The 24,722-nt window shown below is 46.7% G+C and overlaps 2 protein-coding genes across 4 annotated transcripts; one reads left to right on the top strand and one right to left on the bottom strand.

Moving 5' to 3' along the window:
• Window positions 1–88: 88 nt before the first annotated feature.
• Window positions 89–20,213, top strand: LOC135532308 (interleukin-18 receptor accessory protein-like). Of its 2 annotated transcripts, XM_064959877.1 has the most exons (10): window positions 89–543; window positions 707–968; window positions 2,175–2,337; window positions 4,416–4,593; window positions 4,792–4,857; window positions 5,596–5,725; window positions 6,350–6,513; window positions 7,180–7,317; window positions 18,915–19,085; window positions 19,518–20,213. In XM_064959877.1, the coding sequence occupies exons 1-10, from the start codon at window positions 456–458 to the stop codon at window positions 20,153–20,155; spliced, it is 1,998 nt and encodes a 665-aa protein (XP_064815949.1). In that variant the 5' UTR covers window positions 89–455; the 3' UTR covers window positions 20,156–20,213. The 2 variants fall into 2 exon arrangements, with proteins under 2 accessions (XP_064815949.1, XP_064815950.1); XM_064959878.1 differs by lacking the exon at window positions 7,180–7,317.
• A 755-nt stretch (window positions 20,214–20,968) lies between these two features.
• On the bottom strand, window positions 20,969–24,463 carry LOC135532307 (PEST proteolytic signal-containing nuclear protein-like). 2 transcript variants are annotated; one of them, XM_064959875.1, is made up of 5 exons: window positions 24,386–24,463; window positions 23,437–23,660; window positions 23,280–23,354; window positions 22,526–22,578; window positions 20,969–21,974 (listed from the first exon to the last, which is right to left on the bottom strand). In XM_064959875.1, exons 1-5 carry the CDS (start codon window positions 24,432–24,434, stop codon window positions 21,860–21,862), a joined length of 516 nt encoding a protein of 171 aa, XP_064815947.1. In that variant the 5' UTR covers window positions 24,435–24,463; the 3' UTR covers window positions 20,969–21,859. The 2 variants fall into 2 exon arrangements, with proteins under 2 accessions (XP_064815947.1, XP_064815948.1); XM_064959876.1 differs by having other exon boundaries at window positions 23,437–23,657.
• Window positions 24,464–24,722: the final 259 nt, after the last annotated feature.

Here is a 24,722-nt window from a genome sequence, read left to right as displayed (position 1 = left end):
CCACAGCTGCCTTCTCTTACATCACAGATCAGCCTTACATACACATTTCACACTCCGTCTACCCACAGATGCACAGAATCCCAGAGATGGTGTGAAACTTCTAGAGAAGTAGAGCTCTCTGCATCTAACCAGGAAATGGACGTTGACACAGGAAACTGGTGGTCATGTTTTCACATGGTGCATCTCTGAGGGAAGCCAGTATCAGATACGATTGGTTTCCAACCGTCTTAAGAGGCGAGCTGCACAGACTAGTGGCGAAATGAGAACAGAGTAGTGGAACGTAGGGAAACTAGTTCAGACGAGTCCCTTTTTCATTTACTAGGAAAGGAAGGGACTGACAGCTATTTGTCTGGTTTTAGAGTGGCGAAAGAGATTCTGTTTCCAGGAAGCCCAGATCACAGTTATGACACGCAGTGGTGGGTTGGATATTGGAATGAAGGAAGTGGTACGGAGTGATGCACCCTGGACCGTCACTGGCTTTAGCAATCATGGCATGTTTTCTGCAGAGATACTTCTGTGAAAGTCGCTGGGACAAGGAAGAAGGTACTTATCTTTATTATCAAACAATTGTATAAAACAACATTTCTAGATTTGACCAGGTAGATATTCCATGTGCATATAGACTTATCATATGCCGTCAGTATTAATTGCGTTATACATAGATCTGTGTGGAGTGAGAGATGTCTTTCTTGTGTGACACGTGTAGGTTTGAAGCCAGGCTCAGAGACGTACGGCTACAAAGCTTTCTCTGGGGAGGGGTTTGTCATGCAATGTACCAAACCACAGTCCGCCGGTCTCTGTGAGCGCCTCTACAACATCACAGCCAGCTCTGAGGAAGCTGATTGGTCCAAGGCCGAAGGGGAAACCAACAGAGACAGAGATGACGGGGCCGTGACAAGACGGGGGAACGCGCTCTGGTTCTCTACCGTTACTGCAAAGGACTCTGGGAAGTACACATGCCACACAGGGTAGGTAGTCTGTTGACGGTCTTTGGGTAGGCCCCTCTCTCTGTTTCCACAGGGTAGGTCACCTGTATTGACTGTTAGGGTAGGCCCCTCTCTCTGTTTCCACAGGGTAGGTCACCTGTATTGACTGTTAGGGTAGGCCCCTCTCTCTGTTTCCACAGGGTAGGTCACCTGTATTGACTGTTAGGGTAGGCCCCTCTCTCTGTTTCCACAGGGTAGGTCACCTGTATTGACTGTTAGGGTAGGCCCCTCTCTCTGTTTCCACAGGGTAGGTCACCTGTATTGACTGTTAGGGTAGGCCCCTCTCTCTGTTTCCACAGGGTAGGTAGTCTGTATTGACTCTGTTTGGGTAGGCCCCTCTCTCTGTTTCCACAGGGTAGGTAGTCTGTATTGACTCTGTTTGGGTAGGCCCCTCTCTTTCACAGGGTTGGTAGTCTGTATTGACTCTGTTAGGGTAGGCCCCTCTCTTTCACAGGGTTGGTAGTCTGTATTGACTCTGTTTGGGTAGGCCCCTCTCTCTGTTTTCAAGGGGTAGGCAGTCTGTATTGACTCTGTTTGGGTAGATCCCTCTCTCTGTTTCACAGGGTAGGTAGTCTGTATTGACTCTGTTAGGGTAGGCCCCTCTCTCTGTTTCCACAGGGTAGGTAGTCTGTATTGACTCTGTTTGTGTAGAACCCTCTCTCTGTTTTCAAGGGGTGGGTAGTCTGTATTGACTCTGTTTGGGTAGATCCCTCTCTCTGTTTCACAGGGTTGGTAGTCTGTATTGACTCTGTTTGGGTAGGCCCCTCTCTCTGTTTTCACGGGGTAGGTACTCTGTATTGACTCTGTTTGGGTAGGCCCCTCTCTCTGTTTCACAGGGTAGGTAGTCTGTATTGACTCTGTTTGGGTAGGCCCCTCTCTTTGTTTCACAGGGTAGGTAGTCTGTATTGACTCTGTTTGGATAGGCCCCTCTCTCTGTTTCCTGCCTTTTGATCAGAAGAAGTGAGAGAAGCTTTGGTGGAATGGACGGATGAAGTGAAGTAGTGTAACTCTCCAAAACATGCCACGTCATTACATGAATTCTCTTCGGGACCAAAACGCCTTCACAAAGACAGTACAAATTTGGTTCTTACTTTGAACAGTTTGCCTGGGTTTGATTTTGAAAAACAGTTTGCCTGTATTTGACCTTTCCAAGACACAATGTGTGAATGTGTGTTGTTTTTATCACAGTGGTATGGTGATCCACGTCTATGTGGAGGTGCTGGAGAGGGCCAGCCTGGGGTGCAGGGACACAGAGGAGAACAGAGTCACTCTGGTTCTGGGCAAAGGTGGCAGGATCCCATGCCCTGGGATCAAATGTCAGACACAGAGGTCAGAGGTCACATGGTACAAGGTGATTATTCCAGCAGATTTTTGGATGGATGAATGGATGGATGGTTGGGTGGATGGATGGATGGTTGAATGAATGGATGGGTGGGTGGGTGGGTGGGTGGGTGGGTGGGTGGGTGGGTGGGTGGGTGGGTGGGTCGGTAGGTGGGTGGATGGATGGTGGGTGGGTGGGTGGATGGGTGGTTGGTTGGGTAGGTGGGTAGATGGGTAGGTGGGTAGGTGGGTAGATGGGTAGGTGGGTAGGTGGGTGGTTGGTTGGGTAGGTGGGTAGATGGGTAGGTGGGTGGTTGGTTGGGTAGATGGGTAGATGGGTAGGTGGGTGGTTGGTTGGGTGTGTGTGTAGGTGGGTGGGTGGTTGGTTGGGTAATTCGGTAGGTGGGTAGGTGGGTGGGTGGGTGGGTGGGTGTGTAGGTAGGTGGGTGGTTGGTTGGGTAGGTGGGTGGTTGGTTGGGTAGGTGGGTAGGTGGGTGGTTGGTTGGGTGGGTGTGTAGGTGGGTGGGTGGTTGGTTGGGTGGGTAGATGTGTAGGTGGGTAGGTGTGAAGGTGGGTGGTTGGTTGGGTGGGTGTGTAGGTAGGTAGATGGGTAGGTGGGTGGTTGGTTGGGTGGGTGTGTAGGTAGGTAGATGGGTAGGTGGGTGGTTGGTTGGGTGGGTGTGTAGGTGGGTGGGTGGGTGTGTAGGTGGGTGGTTGGTTGGGTGTGTAGGTTGGTTGGGTGGGTGTGTAGGTGGGTGGGTGTGTAGGTGGGTGTGTAGGTGGGTGGTTGGTTGGGTGGGTGTGTAGGTAGGTAGATGGGTGGGTGGTTGGTTGGATGGGTGTGTAGGTGGGTGGGTGGTTGGTTGGGTAGGTAGGTAGATGGGTAGGTGTGTAGGTGGGTGGTTGGTTGGGTGGGTGTGTAGGTAGGTAGATGGGTAGGTGGGTGGTTGGTTGGGTGGGTGTGTAGGTAGGTAGATGGGTAGGTGGGTGGTTGGTTAGGTGGGTGCGTAGGTGGGTGGTTGGTTGGGTGGGTGTGTAGGTGGGTGGTTGGGTGGGTGGGTGTGTAGGTGGGTGGTTGGGTGGGTGGGTGTGTAGGTGGGTGGTTGGTTGGGTGGGTGTGTAGGTGGGTGGTTGGTTGGGTGGGTATGTAGGTGGGTGGTTGGTTAGGTGGGTGTGTAGGTGGGTGGTTGGTTGGGTGGGTGTGTAGGTGGGTGGTTGGTTGGGTGGGTGGGTGGGTGGGTGGTTGGGTGGGTGGGTGGTTGGGTGGGTGGGTGGTGTGTAGGTGGGTGGTTGGGTGGGTAGGTGGTTGGTTGGGTGGGTGTGTAGGTGGGTGTGTAGGTGGTTGGGTGGGTAGGTGGGTGGTTGGGTGGGTGTGTAGGTGGGTGGGTGGGTGGGTGGGTGGGTGGGTGTGTAGGTGGGTGGTTGGGTGGGTAGGTGGTTGGTTGGGTGGGTGTTTAGGTGGGTGTGTAGGTGGTTGGGTGGGTAGGTGGGTGGTTGGGTGGGTGTGTAGGTGGTTGGGTGGGTGGGTGGGTGGTTGGGTGGGTGGGTGTGTAGGTGGGTGGTTGGGTGGGTAGGTGGTTGGTTGGGTGGGTGTCTAGGTGGGTGTGTAGGTGGTTGGGTGGGTAGGTGGGTGGTTGGGTGGGTGTGTAGGTGGTTGGGTGGGTGGGTGTGTAGGTGGGTGGGTGGTTGGGTGGGTGGGTGTGTAGGTGGGTGGTTGGTTGGGTGGGTGTGTAGGTGGGTGGTTGGGTGTGTAGGTGGGTGGTTGGGTGGTTGGGTGTGTAGGTGGGTGGTTGGGTGGGTAGGTGGGTGGTTGGGTGGGTGGGTAGATGGGTGGTATATTGATAGACGGCAGGTTTTACCTGATGTTTGTTTCTCTTCAGAATGTAATGATGGTATCATTCCACTGCATCTAAGACTTTACACAAACTCCTAACCTTTAGTAAACACAAGTACAAGCCTTACACACCCATGTGCCCGGTTACACACCTACTCACCTGTGACAGGTCAACACGTGTATGGAATAAATAGACGAACGTACAAAGAAATGAACAAACGACTGAAACAGGCAAACAAGTGAATAATGGCTTTACATCATGGGTTTCTCTGCAGGACGCCAGGCCTGTGTGTGAGCTACAGGATAAGAGGACTATCTCTGTGGAAGACAGTTATACTCTTCTGCTGGGTACTGTCTATGTGATTGATGCTACAGTGTATTTCTGTGACTACACCTACGAAGACAACGGGATCCCCTGGACAGTCAGGAGATCTGTTAACGTCTCGGTCATACGTAAGTACGGGAGGACTGTCGCTGCAGGCTCTGCCTCCCAACACACACCACACAAGAGCGCTCAGATGAACGCACACCACACAAGCACGATCACATGCACGCACTTACGAATCGCACACACACCTCACATGCTCGTTCACATGCACGCACACATACTGTACACACACATTCTCGTAAATGTCACTTTTACCTCCACAGCCGCTGACACCAAAGACCCTCCACAGATTACTTATCCCCATGGCAACGAGGAGGGCGTGGAGCTGGGTGAGTGCAGAGCCTGAGGTTGAATGATTGATTTGATGATGGCAGGTGTATAGAGTATGATCATTGTGTTTCACCAGTTTATGGCTTAGTCCTAAATGGCAACTTATTCCCTATATAGTGCACTACTTTAGACCAGAGACTTATGGGGTAGTGCACTACTTTAGACCAGAGACTTATGGGGTAGTGCACTACTTTAGACCAGAGACTTATGGGGTAGTGCACTACTTTAGACCAGAGACCTATGGGGTAGTGCACTACTTTAGACCAGAGACCTATGTGGTAGTGCACTACTTTAGACCAGAGACCTATGGGGTAGTGCACTACTTTAGACCAGAGCCCTATGGGGTAGTGCACTACTTTAGACCAGAGACTTATGGGGTAGTGCACTACTTTAGACCAGAGACTTATGGGGTAGTGCACTACTTTAGACCAGAGACCTATGGGGTAGTGCACTACTTTAGACCAGAGACCTATGGGGTAGTGCACTACTTTAGACCAGAGACTTATGGGGTAGTGCACTACTTTAGACCAGAGACTTATGGGGTAGTGCACTACTTTAGACCAGAGACCTATGGGGTAGTGCACTACTTTAGACCAGAGACCTATGGGGTAGTGCACTACTTTAGACCAGAGACCTATGTGGTAGTACACTACTTTAGACCAAAGCCCTATGAGGTAGTGCACTATATAGGTAATGGGGATGCAACCTAGTCCTTATATCAACCCTCTATTCCCCAGGGGAGCCTCATAATCTGAGCTGTCAGGTGCATTTTGGGTTCCAGAGGACCTTTGACCCAGTGGTCCAGTGGTGGATCAGTTCCCATAGCAACCATGAAGGCATGATGAAACTGATGGAGATGGAAGCACAGTGAGTTGGATCTAATTTTTGTTGTTGATGCTTGTCATGTATTATTGTATATTAAGCATTAACATTAATGAATGAATGATTCATTCATTAAACCTTTTCAGTCAGGCACCTACCTATCATTAAAATCACAATGTGTATCACTGTAGGCTATGCCTACGTCCCAAAATGGCACCCTAGTCCCTACACAGTGCACAGTGTACTTTATAGGGAACAGGATGCCATTTGGGCAACAACCAAATCAAATTCAAATTTATTTATATAGCCCTTCCTACATAAGCTGATATCTCCAAGTGCTGTACAGAAACCCAGCCTAAAACCCCAAACATCAAGCAATACAGGTGTAGAAGCACGGTGGCTAGGAAAAACACCCTAGGAAGGCCAGAACCTAGGAAGAAACCTAGAGAGGAACCAGGCTATGAGGGGTGGCCAGTCCTCTTCTGGCTGTGCCGGGTGGAGATTATAACAGAACATGGCCAAGATGTTCAAATGTTCATAAATGACCAGCATGGTCAAATAATAATAATCACATTAGTTGTCAAGGGTGCAACAGGTCAGCACCTCAGGAGTAAATGTCAGTTGGCTTTTCATAGTCGACCAGAGGGTCACCTTCTGTTTTCTCTCCAGGCAGGTGTGGGAAAGGAGTATTGAAGAGTTTGAGTTCACGGTCACCAGGACAGCTCAAATCCCGGAGGTGACTCAGCTACACCTCGACTCCACCTTCACCTGTCTGGCCCAGAATTCTGTAGGCAACAGCAGCGCCACCATCAGGCTGACAAGGAAATCTGCAGGTACCAGAAGAATACTGATGGGGTGCATCTCAATCATCTCTCCTTTCTCCCCAAGTGTGCACTTGTTCACTTCCCTTCATGGATTTTGAATGAAATGACTGTTTTATGACAACTCCTTCTGGCACCTGCCTGGTCCAATCCAATGCTTTTCAATTTGTTGGGAGTAATGAACAAGTTCACACATCTAGAGGAAGTAGAGATGATTGGAACGCAGCCCTAGTCTCTCATTACATCTGATTTGGTTCTGGGTACCAAGGTTAGCCTACCACGAGTCAGATCCATTTTTCAGAGAACACTAGCAATGTATCGTTTTACTTAATAACCATATCTTGTCATACTGTTATCTGAGACAACAACGCTCCGATGTGTTATAATTAAACAATAATGCCCGAGGGGGTGTGGGTATGTGGCCAATATACCACGGCTATGGGCTGTTCTTAAACACGACGCAATGTGGAGTGCCTGGACACAGCCTTTAGCCGTGGTATATTGGCAGTATATCACAAACCCCCAGGTGCCTTACTGATATTATAAACTGGTTACCAATGTAGTTAGAGCAGTAAAAATACATGTTTTGTCATCTCTGTGGTATACGGCTGTCAGCCAATCAGCATTCAGGACTGGAACCACCCAGTTTATAATGTGTATTTTGTAATATTGTTTCAGTTTCCCGTGTGCTGGTGATAGTGTGTCCGGTGGTGTCTCTGCTGTTTGTAGCTGGGATTGGCATTACAGTGCACGTCTACTGGCTAGAGATCTCTATTCTCTACAGAATCTACGTCCCATACAAACAGACCACCACAGGTCAGAAACACATCTCACTCACTCACTCACTCACTCACTCACTCAGACAGACAGACAGACAGACAGACAGACAGACAGACAGACAGACAGACAGACAGACAGACAGACAGACAGACAGACAGACAGACAGACAGACAGACAAGATAAGATATGAGGAAAACAAATCACAGGATATCTTAATTTTGGGTTTTCTCCTCCCACTCTTACCAAGTATCTATTGGTTGTTATATGGTGTCCATCTCCTCCACTCCCAATCTTACACACACATGAAAACACACACTGCCAGATAAAAGCTATCTAGCATCTAGGCAAACCTCAAATCTAGCCATCAGGAAATGACTGTTTCAACTTGACTAGTTACAACCTCAAACCACACAGAAAGATGGCTGGGTGTTCTGGAAAAAAGCCAGTTGTTGTCAGTTCTTTGAAATTACGTCATAACTGTCCTAACTGGGGCGGCAGGGTAGCCTAGTGGTTAGAGCGTTGGACTAGTAACCGGAAGGTTGCAAGTTCAAACCCCCGAGCTGACAAGGTACAAATCTGTTGTTCTGCCCCTGAACAGGCACTTAACCCACTGTTCCTAGGCCGTCATTGAAAATAAGAATTTGTTCTGAACTGACTTGCCTAGTTAAATAAAGGTACAATAAAATAAAAACTGTCCTCACTGCCCTACCTGTCATCACTGTCCTAACAACTGTGATCACTGTCATCACTGTCATCACTGTCCCCCCTGTCATCACTGTCCTAAAATGTGATCACTGTCATCACTGTGATCACTGTCCTAACTGTCATCACTGCCCTAAATGTGAACACTGTCATCACTGTCCTAACTGTCATCACTGCCCTAAATGTGAACACTGTCATCACTGTCCTAACTGTCATCACTGCCCTAAATGTGAACACTGTCCTTACTGTCATCACTGTCATCACTGTCATCACTGTCCTAACTGTCATCACTGTCCTAACTGTGATCAATGTCATAACTGTCCTAACTGTCATCACTGCCCTAAATGTGAACACTGTCATCACTGTCCTAAATGTGATCACTGTCCTAACTGTCATCACTGTCATCACTGCCCTAAATGTGAACACTGTCCTTACTGTCATCACTGTCCTATCTGTCATCGCTGTCCTAACTTTCATCACTGTCATCACTGTCCTAACTGTGATCAATGTCATAACTGTCCTAACTGTCATCACTGTCCTGTCATCACTGCCCTAAATGTGATCACTGTCCTATCTGTCATCACTGTCCTAACTGTCATCACTGTCCTGTCATCACTGCCCTAAATGTCCTTACTGTCATCACTGCCCTAAATGTGAACACTGTCATTACTGTCATCACTGTCCTATCTGTCATCACTGTCCTAACTTTCATCACTATCCTAACTGTCATCACTGCCCTAACTGTCATCACTGTCCTTACTGTCATCACTGTCCTAACTGTGAACACTGTCATCACTGTCCTTACTGTGATCACTGTGATCACTGTCCTAACTGTCCTAACTGTGATCACTATCCTAACTGTGATCACTGTCCTAACTGTCATCACTGTCCTGTGATCACTGTCCTAACTGTCCTAACTGTCATCACTGTGATCACTGTCCTAACTGTCATCACTGTCATCACTGTGATCACTGCCGTAACTGTCATCACTGTCCTAACTGTGAACACTGTCATCACTGTCCTTACTGTGATCACTGTCATCACTGCCCTAACTGTCATCACTGCCATAACTGTCCTAACTGTGATCACTGTCCTAACTGTCATCACTGTGATCACTGTCCTAACTGTGATCACTATCCTAACTGTGATCACTGTCCTAACTGTCATCACTGTCCTGTTATCACTGTCCTAACTGTGATCACTGTCCTAACTGTCATCACTGTCCTAACTGTGATCACTGTCCCAGCTGTCATCACTGTCATCACTGTCCTAACTGTGATCAGTCCTAACTGTCATCACTGTCCTAACTGTGATCAATGTCATAACTGTGATCACTGTCCTAACTGTGATCACTGTCCTAACTGTGATCACTGTCCTAACTGTCATCCCTGTCCTAACTGTCATCACTGTCCTAACTGTCATCACTGTCCTAACTGTCATCCCTGTCCTAACTGTCATCACTGTCCTAACTGTCATCACTGTCCTAACTGTCATCACTGTCCTAACTGTCATCACTGTCCTAACTGTGATCAACTGTCCTAACTGTCATCACTGCCCTAAATGTGAACACTGTCATCACTGTCCAAACTGTGATCACTGTCCTAACTGTCATCAATGTCCTAACTGTCATCACTGTCCTAACTGTGATCACTGTCCTAACTGTCATCAATGTCCTAACTGTCATCACTGTCCTAACTGTGATCACTGTCCTAACTGTCATCACTGTCCTAACTGTGATCACTGTCCTAACTGTCATCACTGTCCTAACTGTGATCACTGTCCTAAATGTGATCACTTTCCTAACTGTGATCACTGTGATCACTGTCCTAACTGTCATCACTGTCCTAACTGTCATCAATGTCCTAACTGTCATCACTGTCCTAACTGTGATCACTGCAGTACGATGTGTTGTATTATGTGTTTAAAAAAGGGTTGGGGTCAGTTCAAATTGAAATAAAAAAGAACACCTAATTTTCAATGATTCATCAATAAACTGTATTGACCCTGTAGATGAATGTCTCTTCTGTCTCCTTCCCTGTATTGACTCTGTAACCTGAATGTCTCTTCTGTCTCCTTCCCTGTATTGACCCTGTAACCTGGGTCTCTTCTCTCTCCTTCCCTGTATTGACTCTGTAGATGAATGTCTCTTCTGTCTCCTTCCCTGTATTGACTCTGAAGATGAATGTCTCTTCTCTCTCCTTCCCTGTATTGACCCTGTAGATGAATGTCTCTTCTGTCTCCTTCCCTGTATTGACTCTGTAACCTGAATGTCTCTTCTCTCTCCTTCCCTGTATTGACCCTGTAACCTAGGTCTTTTCTCTCTCCTTCCCTGTATTGACCCTGTAACCTGGGTCTCTTCTGTCTCCTTCCCTGTATTGACTCTGTAACCTGGGTCTCTTCTCTCTCCTTCCCTGTATTGACCCTGTAACCTGGGTCTCTTCTCTCTCCTTCCCTGTATTGACTCTGTAGATGAATGTCTCTTCTCTCTCCTTCCCTGTATTGACTCTGAAGATGAATGTCTCTTCTCTCTCCTTCCCTGTATTGACCCTGTAGATGAATGTCTCTTCTGTCTCCTTCCCTGTATTGACTCTGTAACCTGAATGTCTCTTCTCTCTCCTTCCCTGTATTGACCCTGTAACCTAGGTCTCTTCTCTCTCCTTCCCTGTATTGACCCTGTAACCTGAATGTCTCTTCTCTCTCCTTCCCTGTATTGACTCTGTAACCTGAATGTCTCTTCGGTCTCCTTCCCTGTATTGACCCTGTAACCTGGGTCTCTTCTCTCTCCTTCCCTGTATTGACCCTGTAACCTGGGTCTCTTCTGTCTCCTTCCCTGTATTGACTCTGTAACCTGGGTCTCTTCTGTCTCCTTCCCTGTATTGACCCTGTAACCTGAATGTCTCTTCTCTCTCCTTCCCTGTATTGACCCTGTAACCTGGGTCTCTTCTGTCTCCTTCCCTTTATTGACCCTGTAGATCAGGGGTGTCAAAGTCAAATGGACGGAGGGCCAAATAAAAAATTTAGCTACAAGCCGAGGGCCGGACTGTTCGAATGTTCATTGAAAGATTTTTAAATGACGCATATAGTCTAGTGAACCTAATTGAACCTACTGAAAACCTAACAAATATATTCCAATATGATCAGATAAATAAAGCAATATTTTCTTATGGCTCTGTCAGTAATCTTTAATTTTCAACAGACACAAAAGACAAATTTCCTTTATATAAAAATCCCCATAACATGAACATTAAATGAAAGAAACCGGTATTCAAGGCACCATCAGTAGCCTATATTTTCTATTTTAGCAAAAGTGGGCTAAATTTACTTCAAAGAAAAAAACAATAATAGCAATTTTCTATCATCCACTCAACTGAAATATTTTTAAAATATAATTGGATTGAAATACAATAAAATAAAGTGCAAAAATCTATTAATCAAAAACAACACTTTGTTTAAGGAGAAGTAACATGCAGTGAAAACAAATATTAAACTTTAACTTTTAAACTTGAACTGAGTAAAAACTCTAAATATGTGATTGCACAGTAATGTTCACTTGTTTGAGGTTGAGGGTGATACTTGGTGGTGTCCCATCTTTTCCACAAGTTCATCAATGTTCGGGGTAAGGCTCTGAGCTGAGGAAATCCTCAGAATTGAGTGGAGGTGTTCAGCAGTAAGTCGACTTCTGTGTGATGTTTTGTTCAGGTTCATCAAAGAAAAAAGTTGTTCACACAGGTATGTGCTGCCAAACATAGACAACGTTTGAGCAGCCTGGATGCGCAGCTGGGGCATTGTGTCGGGGAGGAAACGGGCGAACTCCGCAGCACCCACTGCCGCATATTTTGCCCTCAGTGCATCATTGCATTGGAGGTCAATCAACTCCATTTGGAGGTTTGGTGGTGAGCTTTCCACGTCAACAGCAAATGGGTTACCGAGCAGTTCCAACCTGCTTTTTTGTGCTTCAAAGTCAGCAAATCGGCGTCGAAAGTCAGCGGCAAGCATACCTATTTTATCAGCCAACTGTGCGCTCGGGAACGCACTGGTAGAGAGCTTCTCTTTCATGGTCTGGCAGCTGGGAAAGTGGCTCAAATTTTCTTTCCGCATCTGCGTCTCCCACAGAGTCAGTTTGGTTTTAAATGCCTTCACTGTACTGTACATATCAGAGATGACATGATCCCGACCCTGCAGCTGCAAGTTCATTGCATTCAGATGACTCGTAATGTCACACAGAAAAGCCATTTCACACAGAAACATTTCGTCTCGGAGTTGTGTTGTGTCTTTCCCTTTGCTGTCCAAGAACAGACAAATCTCCTCACGAAGCTCGAAACATCTTTGAAGCACCTTTCCCTGGCTTAGCCATCGCACCTCTGTGTGATAAGGCAAATCACCATGCTCCGTTTCTAACTCCGTCAGAAATGCCTTGAACTGGCGGTGATTCAAACCTTTGGCTCTGATAAAGTTAACTGTGCGCGTGATGATGCTCATTACATGCTCCATTTTCAAGGCTTTACCGCACAACGCTTCCTGGTGTATGATACAATGATAAGCTGTCAGCTCACCTGTCGCGTTTTCCTCTTGCATCTTTTCCCGTATCTTCGCCACCAGTCCGCTCCTGTGTCCACACATCGCAGGTGCTCCGTCGGTTGTCAAACCCACGAGTTTTTCCCAAGGCAGCTCCATCTCATTTACACATCTTGACACCTCTTCATACAAATCATGCCCCGTAGTTGTGCCATGCATAGGACGTAAAGCCAAAAACTCCTCTGTCACGCTTAGGCTGGAGTCCACTCCGCGGATGAAAATTGACAACTGGGCAATGTCAGAAATGTCGGTGCTCTCATCCACAGCCAAGGAATATGCAATGAAATCTTTTCCCTTTTTCACAAGCTGCTCTTTTAGATTGATGGACAACTGGTCTACTCTCTCGGCAATGGTGTTTCTGCTCAGACTCACATTTAAAAAGAGTTGCCTTTTTTCTGGGCAAACTTCGTCACAAACTTTAATCATGCAGTTTTTGATGAAATCCCCTCCGTAAATGGCCGGGCTGATTTAGCGATCTCTTCTGCCAAAATAAAACTGGCCTTGACAGCGCCTGGCCTTGTGATTTGGCTTTTTTGAACAGAGCCTGTCGAGATTTGAGGCCTCGTTTTAATTCCTCTGCCTTTTGTAGCCTTTGTTCCATGTCCATATTCTTGTTTTTGTCCGCGTGTTTCGTTTCATAATGTCGTCTCAGATTATACTCTTTCAGTACCGCCACACTTTCTCCACACAGAAGACACACAGGTTTTCCAGCTACCTCCGTGAACATATACTCCGACTCCCACCTTGTTTGAAACCCCGGTTCTCAGTGTCCACCTTCCGTTTTGCCATTTTTGATGGGTATCTGAAAGTTAATTTTACTGTGATGCTGACGACTGCTGTGCCAATAAATATTGAAATGAAGCAGCCTACTGCTCGGTGCGTCACCGTTGCATTGTGGGAAATGTAGTATTGGTGCGTGTAAAAGATCTGCGGGCTGCCGGCTTGCTGCGGTCTGCGGGCCGGTTCTAATAATAAATCAAGATCATCCCAGGGGCCGTAAAAAACCTTCTCGCGGGCCGGATGTGGCCCGCGGGCCTTGACTCTGACATATGTGCTGTAGATGAATGTCTCTTCTGTCTCCTTCCCTGTAATTGACCCTGTAACCTGGGTCTCTTCTGTCTCCTTCCCTGTATTGACCTTGTGACCTGAATGTCTCTTCTGTCTCCTTCCCTTTATTGACCCTGTAGATTAATGTCTCTTCTGTCTCCTTCCCTGTATTGACCCTGTAACCTGGGTCTCTTCTGTCTCCTTCCCTTTATTGACCCTGTAGATGAATGTCTCTTCTCTCTCCTTCCCTGTATTGACTCTGAAGATGAATGTCTCTTCTCTCTCCTTCCCTGTATTGACTCTGAAGATGAATGTCTCTTCTCTCTCCTTCCCTGTATTGACTCTGTAGATGAATGTCTCTTCTCTCTCCTTCCCTGTATTGACTCTGAAGATGAATGTCTCTTCTCTCTCCTTCCCTGTATTGACTCTGTAGATGAATGTCTCTTCTCTCTCCTTCCCTGTATTGACTCTGTAGATGAATGTCTCTTCTCTCTCCTTCCCTGTATTGACTCTGAAGATGAATGTCTCTTCTCTCTCCTTCCCTGTATTGACTCTGTAGATGAATGTCTCTTCTCTCTCCTTCCCTGTATTGACCCTGTAGATGAATGTCTCTTCTGTCTCCTTCCCTGTATTGACTCTGTAACCTGAATGTCTCTTCTGTCTCCTTCCCTGTATTGACCCTGTAACCTGGGTCTCTTCTCTCTCCTTCCCTGTATTGACTCTGTAGATGAATGTCTCTTCTGTCTCCTTCCCTGTATTGACTCTGAAGATGAATGTCTCTTCTCTCTCCTTCCCTGTATTGACCCTGTAGATGAATGTCTCTTCTGTCTCCTTCCCTGTATTGACTCTGTAACCTGAATGTCTCTTCTCTCTCCTTCCCTGTATTGACCCTGTAACCTAGGTCTCTTCTCTCCCTTCCCTGTATTGACCCTGTAACCTGGGTCTCTTCTCTCTCCTTCCCTGTATTGACCCTGTAACCTGGGTCTCTTCTGTCTCCTTCCCTGTATTGACTCTGTAACCTGGGTCTCTTCTGTCTCCTTCCCTGTATTGACCCTGTAACCTGGGTCTCTTCTCTCTCCTTCCCTGTATTGACCCTGTAACCTGGGTCTCTTCTGTCTCCTTCCCTGTATTGACCCTGTAACCTGGGTCTCTTCTGTCTCCTTCCCTGTATTGACCCTGTAACCTGGGTCTCTTCTGTCTCCTTCCCTGTATTGACTCTGTAACCTGGGTCTCTTCTGTCTCCTTCCCTGTATTGACCCTGTGACCTGAATGTCTCTTCTGTCTCCTTCAATGTATTGACTCTGTAACCTGGGTCTCTTCTGTCTCCTTCCCTGTATTGACCCTGTGACCTGAATGTCTCTTCTGTCTCCATCCCTGTATTGACCCTGTAACCTGGGTCTCTTCTCTCTCCTTCCCTGTATTGACCCTGTAGATGAATGTCTCTTCTCTCTCCTTCCCTTTATTGACTCTGTAACCTGGGTCTCTTCTCTCTCCTTCCCTGTATTGACTCTGTAGATGAATGTCTCTTCTGTCTCCTTCCCTGTATTGACTCTGTAACCTGAATGTCTCTTCGGTCTCCTTCCCTGTATTGACCCTGTGACCTGAATGTCTCTTCGGTCTCCTTCCCTGTATTGACCCTGTAACCTGGGTCTCTTCTCTCTCCTTCCCTGTATTGACTCTGTAACCTGGGTCTCTTCTGTCTCCTTCCCTGTATTGACTCTGTAACCTGGGTCTCTTCTGTCTCCTTCCCTGTATTGACTCTGTAACCTGGGTCTCTTCTGTCTCCTTCCCTGTATTGACCCTGTAGATGAATGTCTCTTCTCTCTCCTTCCCTGTATTGACTCTGTAACCTGGGTCTCTTCTGTCTCCTTCCCTGTATTGACCCTGTAACCTGAATGTCTCTTCTCTCTCCTTCCCTGTATTGACTCTGTAGATGAATGTCTCTTCTCTCTCCTTCCCTGTATTGACCCTGTAGATGAATGTCTCTTCTGTCTCCTTCCCTGTATTGACTCTGTAACCTGAATGTCTCTTCTGTCTCCTTCCCTGTATTGACCCTGTAACCTGGGTCTCTTCTCTCTCCTTCCCTGTATTGACTCTGTAGATGAATGTCTCTTCTGTCTCCTTCCCTGTATTGACTCTGAAGATGAATGTCTCTTCTCTCTCCTTCCCTGTATTGACCCTGTAGATGAATGTCTCTTCTGTCTCCTTCCCTGTATTGACTCTGTAACCTGAATGTCTCTTCTCTCTCCTTCCCTGTATTGACCCTGTAACCTAGGTCTCTTCTCTCTCCTTCCCTGTATTGACCCTGTAACCTGGGTCTCTTCTCTCTCCTTCCCTGTATTGACCCTGTAACCTGGGTCTCTTCTGTCTCCTTCCCTGTATTGACTCTGTAACCTGGGTCTCTTCTGTCTCCTTCCCTGTATTGACCCTGTAACCTGAATGTCTCTTCTCTCTCCTTCCCTGTATTGACCCTGTAACCTGGGTCTCTTCTGTCTCCTTCCCTGTATTGACCCTGTAACCTGGGTCTCTTCTGTCTCCTTCCCTGTATTGACCCTGTGACCTGAATGTCTCTTCGGTCTCCTTCCCTGTATTGACCCTGTAACCTGGGTCTCTTCTGTCTCCTTCCCTGTATTGACTCTGTAACCTGGGTCTCTTCTGTCTCCTTCCCTGTATTGACCCTGTAGATGAATGTCTCTTCTGTCTCCTTCCCTGTATTGACTCTGTAACCTGGGTCTCTTCTGTCTCCTTCCCTGTATTGACTCTGTAACCTGGGTCTCTTCTGTCTCCTTCCCTGTATTGACCCTGTAGATGAATGTCTCTTCTGTCTCCTTCCCTGTATTGACTCTGTAACCTGAATGTCTCTTCTGTCTCCTTCCCTGTATTGACCCTGTAACCTGGGTCTCTTCTCTCTCCTTCCCTGTATTGACTCTGTAGATGAATGTCTCTTCTCTCTCCTTCCCTGTATTGACTCTGAAGATGAATGTCTCTTCTCTCTCCTTCCCTGTATTGACCCTGTAGATGAATGTCTCTTCTGTCTCCTTCCCTGTATTGACTCTGTAACCTGGGACTCTTCTGTCTCCTTCCCTGTATTGACTCTGTAACCTGAATGTCTCTTCTCTCTCCTTCCCTGTATTGACCCTGTAACCTAGGTCTCTTCTCTCTCCTTCCCTGTATTGACCCTGTAACCTGGGTCTCTTCTGTCTCCTTCCCTGTATTGACTCTGTAACCTGGGTCTCTTCTGTCTCCTTCCCTGTATTGACTCTGTAACCTGGGTCTCTTCTGTCTCCTTCCCTGTATTGACCCTGTAACCTGAATGTCTCTTCTCTCTCCTTCCCTGTATTGACCCTGTAACCTGGGTCTCTTCTGTCTCCTTCCCTGTATTGACCCTGTAACCTGGGTCTCTTCTGTCTCCTTCCCTGTATTGACCCTGTGACCTGAATGTCTCTTCGGTCTCCTTCCCTGTATTGACTCTGTAACCTGGGTCTCTTCTGTCTCCTTCCCTGTATTGACCCTGTAACCTGAATGTCTCTTCTCTCTCCTTCCCTGTATTGACCCTGTAACCTGGGTCTCTTCTGTCTCCTTCCCTGTATTGACCCTGTAACCTGGGTCTCTTCTGTCTCCTTCCCTGTATTGACCCTGTGACCTGAATGTCTCTTCGGTCTCCTTCCCTGTATTGACCCTGTAACCTGGGTCTCTTCTGTCTCCTTCCCTGTATTGACTCTGTAACCTGGGTCTCTTCTGTCTCCTTCCCTGTATTGACCCTGTAGATGAATGTCTCTTCTGTCTCCTTCCCTGTATTGACTCTGTAACCTGGGTCTCTTCTGTCTCCTTCCCTGTATTGACTCTGTAACCTGGGTCTCTTCTGTCTCCTTCCCTGTATTGACCCTGTAGATGAATGTCTCTTCTGTCTCCTTCCCTGTATTGACTCTGTAACCTGAATGTCTCTTCTGTCTCCTTCCCTGTATTGACCCTGTAACCTGGGTCTCTTCTCTCTCCTTCCCTGTATTGACTCTGTAGATGAATGTCTCTTCTCTCTCCTTCCCTGTATTGACTCTGAAGATGAATGTCTCTTCTCTCTCCTTCCCTGTATTGACCCTGTAGATGAATGTCTCTTCTGTCTCCTTCCCTGTATTGACTCTGTAACCTGGGACTCTTCTGTCTCCTTCCCTGTATTGACTCTGTAACCTGAATGTCTCTTCTCTCTCCTTCCCTGTATTGACCCTGTAACCTAGGTCTCTTCTCTCTCCTTCCCTGTATTGACCCTGTAACCTGGGTCTCTTCTGTCTCCTTCCCTGTATTGACTCTGTAACCTGGGTCTCTTCTGTCTCCTTCCCTGTATTGACTCTGTAACCTGGGTCTCTTCTGTCTCCTTCCCTGTATTGACCCTGTAACCTGAATGTCTCTTCTCTCTCCTTCCCTGTATTGACCCTGTAACCTGGGTCTCTTCTGTCTCCTTCCCTGTATTGACCCTGTAACCTGGGTCTCTTCTGTCTCCTTCCCTGTATTGACCCTGTGACCTGAATGTCTCTTCGGTCTCCTTCCCTGTATTGACCCTGTAACCTGGGTCTCTTCTGTCTCCTTCCCTGTATTGACCCTGTGACCTGAATGTCTCTTCTGTCTCCTTCCCTGTATTGACCCTGTAACCTGGGTCTCTTCTGTCTCCTTCCCTGTATTGACCCTGTAACCTGAATGTCTCTTCTCTCTCCTTCCCTGTATTGACCCTGTAACCTGGGTCTCTTCTGTCTCCTTCCCTGTATTGACCCTGTAACCTGGGTCTCTTCTGTCTCCTTCCCTGTATTGACCCTGTGACCTGAATGTCTCTTCGGTCTCCTTCCCTGTATTGACCCTGTAACCTGGGTCTCTTCTGTCTCCTTCCCTGTATTGACCCTGTGACCTGAATGTCTCTTCTGTCTCCTTCCCTGTATTGACCCTGTAACCTGGGTCTCTTCTCTCTCCTTCCCTGTATTGACTCTGTAACCTGGGTCTCTTCTGTCTCCTTCCCTGTATTGACTCTGTAACCTGGGTCTCTTCTGTCTCCTTCCCTGTATTGACTCTGTAACCTGGGTCTCTTCTGTCTCCTTCCCTGTATTGACCCTGTAGATGAATGTCTCTTCTGTCTCCTTCCCTGTATTGACTCTGTAACCTGGGTCTCTTCTGTCTCCTTCCCTGTATTGACTCTGTAACCTGGGTCTCTTCTGTCTCCTTCCCTGTATTGACTCTGTAGATGAATGTCTCTTCGGTCTCCTTCCCTGTATTGACCCTGTAACCTGAATGTCTCTTCTCTCTCCTTCCCTGTATTGACTCTGTAGATGACAAGGAATATGATGCCTTTGTGTCCTACGTGCCCTGCTCTTCCTCTGAGGCGGGGGGAGGAAGAGGAGGAAGAGAGGAGGCGCTGGAGGTGCTCCTGCCCAAGGTTCTGGAGGGGCAGTGGGGGTACCACCTCTTTCTGCTGGAGAGAGACCTGCTGCCGGGCGGAGGTGGGTTCTAGGGTGCATCCCAAATGGCATCCTATTCCCTATTTAGTGTACTACTAAAACGTAGGGTACTATATATAGAGAAAGGCTGACATTTAGGACGCATATTAGTCTGGTCCCAGACCAGTTTGTGCTTTAGAGTCAGCCAACGCCCATAGGAGTTGGCTATACTGCACAAACTGATCTAGGATCAGGTTATAGTTGAGCAGGCCATGTGAATAGAAACAGTCACATTAACAGAGTAGACTGTAAAACATTACTGTTGAATGTACAGTTGGCCTAGAGATGGCAGCTTTCAAATGAAATGTATTCTGAAGAATGTGTGGTTCACAGAGTCAGTTTTACTGTCAGACTTTGACAGTCTGCATTACTATCATGTCACCCTGCCAAGCATGACACTTGTGTGGTTTTGTGTTTGTGTGTTCTGTGCTTTAGCGTATACAGAGGATGTGGTGTGTGCGATCCGCAGCAGCAGGCGACTGGTGTGTGTCCTGAGTCCTGACTACCTGGCCAGTACCTGTCTGTTTGAACTGGAGACGGGCATCAGAGCCTTACAACAAGACCCACACTTCAGACTCATCCTCATCTGGACCAGCACCATTCCCAACACCAGTCCTAGCCCCACCAGCCCCAACACCAGTCCTAGCCCCACCAGCCCCAACACCAGTCCTAGCCCCACCAGCCCCAACACCAGTCCTAGCCCCACCAGCCCCAACACCAGTCCTAGCCCCACCATCCCCAACACCAGTCCTAGCCCCACCATCCCCAACACCAGTCCCAGCACCACCAGCCCAACCAGCAGCAGGCCTCTATCTCTACCCCTGTCTCACACCCTGGGCATGGTGACTCCAGCCTCACCGCTGCCCCCACTAGTTCGGAGGGCCATCAGAGTCCTGCCTGCTCTGCGCTGGACCCCCCAGGACCAGGGAAGGATGATAACTAGCTCCAACTCTGGATCACGGTTCTGGAGATCCCTCCACAAGGCCATGCCAGCCCAGAGTGGGACTGGGACAGACACACAGACACTGTTAGACAGACACACAGACACCCAGGACAGAGGGACTGTTTTGTAGTCGTTAGGGCGGTTCTCCAGTAACTTGACACCTTGTATATATATTTTTTGGGGTTGAGGGACCTGTGGTTTCATGGCTGTTGCTTCTGAGAATGTGTTGTTACCTCCTGGAACCTGGTAACGTCGTGGTTACCAGGTTCCAGGAGGAGGTAAACAGCAGTCAAAGCAGTGGCTCCTGGTAAATAGCAGTCAATGCAGATCCTGGGTGTATTTGTTTTTCAGTAATTGGTCTTTTAAACCAACCAGGTCAGGTTTTTTCTCCAATAACTGTGTTAAAGATCAGAATCCTTAAAGCACACCGTAGCATAGGGTTTTGGACCATAGCAAAACCTTTGGCAAACGGAAAATGTTTTGCAACGAAAACTACTTTCTATTCGACAAATTCAAGTTCTGTCCCCGTTTCTCTTGCTCCTGTTGAGTTCTGTTTGTTTCCTAGTTAATACACCCCAGAAGAGGTAGAGTATTTATTTATTTATATGGGGCGGCAGTGTAGCCTAGTGGTTAGAGCAGTGTAGCCTAGTGGTTAGAGCGTTGGACTAGTAACCGAAAGGTTGCAAGTTCAAACCCCCGAGCTGACAAGGTACAAAATCTGTCATTCTGACCCCTGAACAGGCAGTTAACCCGCTGTTCCTAGGCTGTCATTGAAAATAAGAATTTGTTCTTAACTGACTTGCCTGGTTAAATAAAGGTAAATATTACAAACGAACTACAGTACAGAGAAGGACCTAACATACTTGCATAAGCTACAGTTAAAGACAGCTGTTGACAGCGGAATAATTAGTTTCTTTATGTGAAGGAAAAAATGCGTGACGTCTTTCCATTTTGAAAGAATATAATACCACAGATAGAACAATGAGACCGATATTTCACCGGGTGTATAAATGTGAAGCATCCACTTGTTCTGCCCACTACGGCTCATTCATTCCCCCTTTGAAACGACAGGGTGTGGTCTATCTTGGTTTAGTTATAACCATCTTTGATAATTACTGTCCTCCGCTCCTCTTCTTATACCCAGTAACATCATCAAGATTGTCATTGAGGCTTTACATTATTTATGCATTTGAAGAATGTATATGATACACTGGTATGTGCATTGTGGTTCAATTGCTTTTTTTGTTGTTGCACAAATATCATTAAAAAATACATTTCATTTTGGAATTGAATGTAAGTTTTATTGTCCTAATATGAATATTTCTACATGTCAACCTCAGACACGGAAGAAATGGTTCCTGTCTGGGATCAACTCTGTAAAGGCATGACAGACAGTGTATAACTGAGGGGAAGGCCAGGGTTGAAAACCCTATTAGGACTGTTATAAAGTAGTGATATATCCTAGATGAGTCAAACTATTATTAAGTTGTCTTGAAGTTCCCTTTCCCAAAATGTATCCTCATTGCTCTGAACTACACCCACTCCAGTCTGCTATATAACACACACATACACACACACACACACACACACACGTTTAAAACAAAACAAAAAATATGCTTGATAGCACAAATGTCTCACCATCATTACATAGCAGTATGTACATTGTTTTTACACCATCGTCAACAGACAAACGAAGAGAAAAAAGCACTCAATCAAGGTGACATCATTCCACACAAAAGCAAACACGGTGTGCAGTTTGACTGTTGTCATTAGCAACCCAGTAAGGCCGAGCCCTACTGGTCTTACTGTGACTAACAACCAATGAGGCGGAGCCCTATTGGTCAGTGTCCGTCTGAGACTTGAGCTTCCTCTCCCAGAGCTTCTGGTGGTCGGAGAATCCCTGCTTCCCCTTGTTGAAGGAGTTGGGGCCTGCTGACGTGGGCGTCTCCCTGAGGTGAACATAGAGAGTTATGTGTGGTAGTGGACCTAAAGGTTCTTGAAACCACTGCGGTCAGAACTGGTGCGTTGACCAAAATGAAAACATCACATGATGCACTATTGTAAAGTGGCTGTTCCACTGGATGTCAGAAGGTGAATTCACCAATTTGTAAGTCGCTCTGGATAAGAGCGTCTGCTAAATGACTTAAATGTAAATGTTAATCACATTGATTAGTAGTAGGTCCTCAAATGACCCATGCAAACACGTGTGGTCATTACGCCTGGTTCAAATCCACACAAAATTGTAACCGATTCCCTATATAGTGCCATACTTTGGGCCAGAGGTCTCTCCAAAGTGGTCAATATCAGTTAACTAATAGGCAATAGGATGCTGTTTCAGAGAAGCACACTAGAATACTTGACAGGGATCTAGGAATAGGTACATTACATTTCAGTGATTTATGAACACTGTATTATGTCAGAACACCTGGAATTTCAGATAACATTTGTGAGATGTTGTAAAAACATTTTGAGATAATAATTCAAACGTTGTGCTTCTTACCTGCCAATGTTCTTCATCCTCATCTTGGCTTCTGCAGGCATCTCCTCCTCACTCTGTCAGAGGAGAAAACAGCTGTTATTACAACTCTGTGGTTAGAGCACAGGCATCAACATTGATGTTTCACTGCATATGACAGTTTGTTTGCACAACCTACTAACCTATTGGAATATTGTGTGGTGTGTGTGTGTGTGTGTGTGTGTGTGTGTGTGTGTGTGTGTGTGTGTGTGTGTGTGAAGGCGTCAGCATGCTTCCCAGCCAAAACAGTTTGTGCATATATTGTGACGCCATTTTGTGACATTTTTGTTTGTTTTGGATTTCGGTGAATGGTTTTTCAGGTGTTCGGGTACACAACATTTTTTCTAGAGGCAAGCCGAAGTTCGGAGCGGAAGTGTACGCCCCTTCGTCTCTGATTGGTTAACAGTAGGGATTCTTCAGTAAAGTCTTTGTCATTCAATGAGAAATTACATTTCTTTGAAAAATACTGCAAGAAACATCTTAGTTAGGTGTAAACATATGAGACTAAGATCTCCTCAGCAAAGAACTAATTACATTTCTAGAGTTATTTTTAATTTTTATTCTGACTATTTTGAGGAAGCGTATACTGGCTATGGTGTCTCAAAATGGACAAGCAGTCCTATTGCAGCTTTTTTCTAATTTTTCCAGCAAAGTTCTTTTAAGGGAGTATGCAAGCACACGGTTTGTTGGGTTTGGCTAGGTGCCAGCCGAAATGAAGCATGCTGACGCCTTAACTCACATCATCAGAGTCGACATTGAAAACCGAGGCCAGAGCTGGTTTCTTGGCAGGTACAGGTACAGGCTCTTTGGGTTTCTAAAATGGAGAGAGACACACATCTGTCAACCACACACACTGAGATAGATGTCACACACACACTAACCCTAATGGTACTCACACTAGCACCCAGCTTGATGGAGATGGGCGCAGGCTTCTTTATAGGCTGGCTGATCAGACCAAATCCTATCTTGGAGACTTTGGGGGCTGGGGGTACCGGGTGGCTGGAGGTGGACACCTTCCCCGGGCCAGGGCTGACCTCCTGGGCCGAGCGTTTCCCCCCTCCTCCAGTGCTGGAAGAGACAGTCTTAGTTTTCACACTGCCTTCCTTCTCCTCCGGTCCTGCTGGAGGCGAAACAACTTACCAAGGTGAGCAACTGTTGCCTGGGAAACCAAGGATGAGCTACTGTTACCTGGGAGTGGTTGCCGGGTTACCCATAGAGATCCTATTAAAGGAATTCCTAATTCTATGGGTGAACCTGTTTGGAAGTTGGTGTGTGAAAGGACCAAACACTCCCACTACTGTTGCGGTTATGGTCGGTATTTTGGTCATAAACCTAGCTAGTTATTTTAACACTATTGCAATTTGCCACATAGCATATGTGCATGCATATCCTATAGTTTATTGCATATCATGTTACATATTTTTTTTACGTTCAACGCATGTTGCATCCTATGCATTTATCTGTCTTAGCTAGCTAAATGTGTCTTCTTTTGAAACTTACTGCATGCCAAGTGAAGCCCATATTAGTTGTGTTTACTGACAAAAGTATTTGAAAAACAATCGTAAACATTGCTCCATCATACATGAGCAGCTGCAATGGCTAACCTAGTGATCTCGCGTAAAGCTAGCTAGCTAATAAAACCAGCTATCTAGTTTCATTGGAAGCCTGCTAACGTTACATCAATGGCTGCTAGCTGAATGGGGACAGGCCGAAGCCCCGTTCACAAGCGGACACGATGAGCATGGGAATGTTGAATTAGTTACAGGTGGTCGATGTAACGTTATACTTCTAGTCTTATTTCGACAAGACAGCGATACATTGCCCCTAAAGATGTACTAATATCACCTCCATCATCGGAGAGCCGCTTGCTGCTGTGCTTGTTGTAGTCCGCCATAACATCAGTGACGATGGAAGAAGCGAATAGGATTTCTCTAACGAGATGGTACAGAACAGCGCCACCTGTCGTTCTGGAATAGGAATTGTCTGACCACAACAACAACAACCAAAAACGAATTTACTCCCAATGATTCATACCAAAATCATCAAAGAATAATATACCAATGTATTATCGTTATCAGATACTTTATGTGTGCATTTGTCTCTGTTTGTTTATGAGTATTTTTGTGGTTCATGCATTAATCGATAGGTGGCGGTGTGTAACGATTTACACATCTACCTTTTG

This window comes from Oncorhynchus masou, unplaced genomic scaffold (assembly GCF_036934945.1).
Source record: "Oncorhynchus masou masou isolate Uvic2021 unplaced genomic scaffold, UVic_Omas_1.1 unplaced_scaffold_1811, whole genome shotgun sequence".
Classification (NCBI taxonomy): Eukaryota; Metazoa; Chordata; class Actinopteri; order Salmoniformes; family Salmonidae; genus Oncorhynchus; species Oncorhynchus masou.
This window is presented reverse-complemented; position numbering and strand designations above follow the sequence as displayed.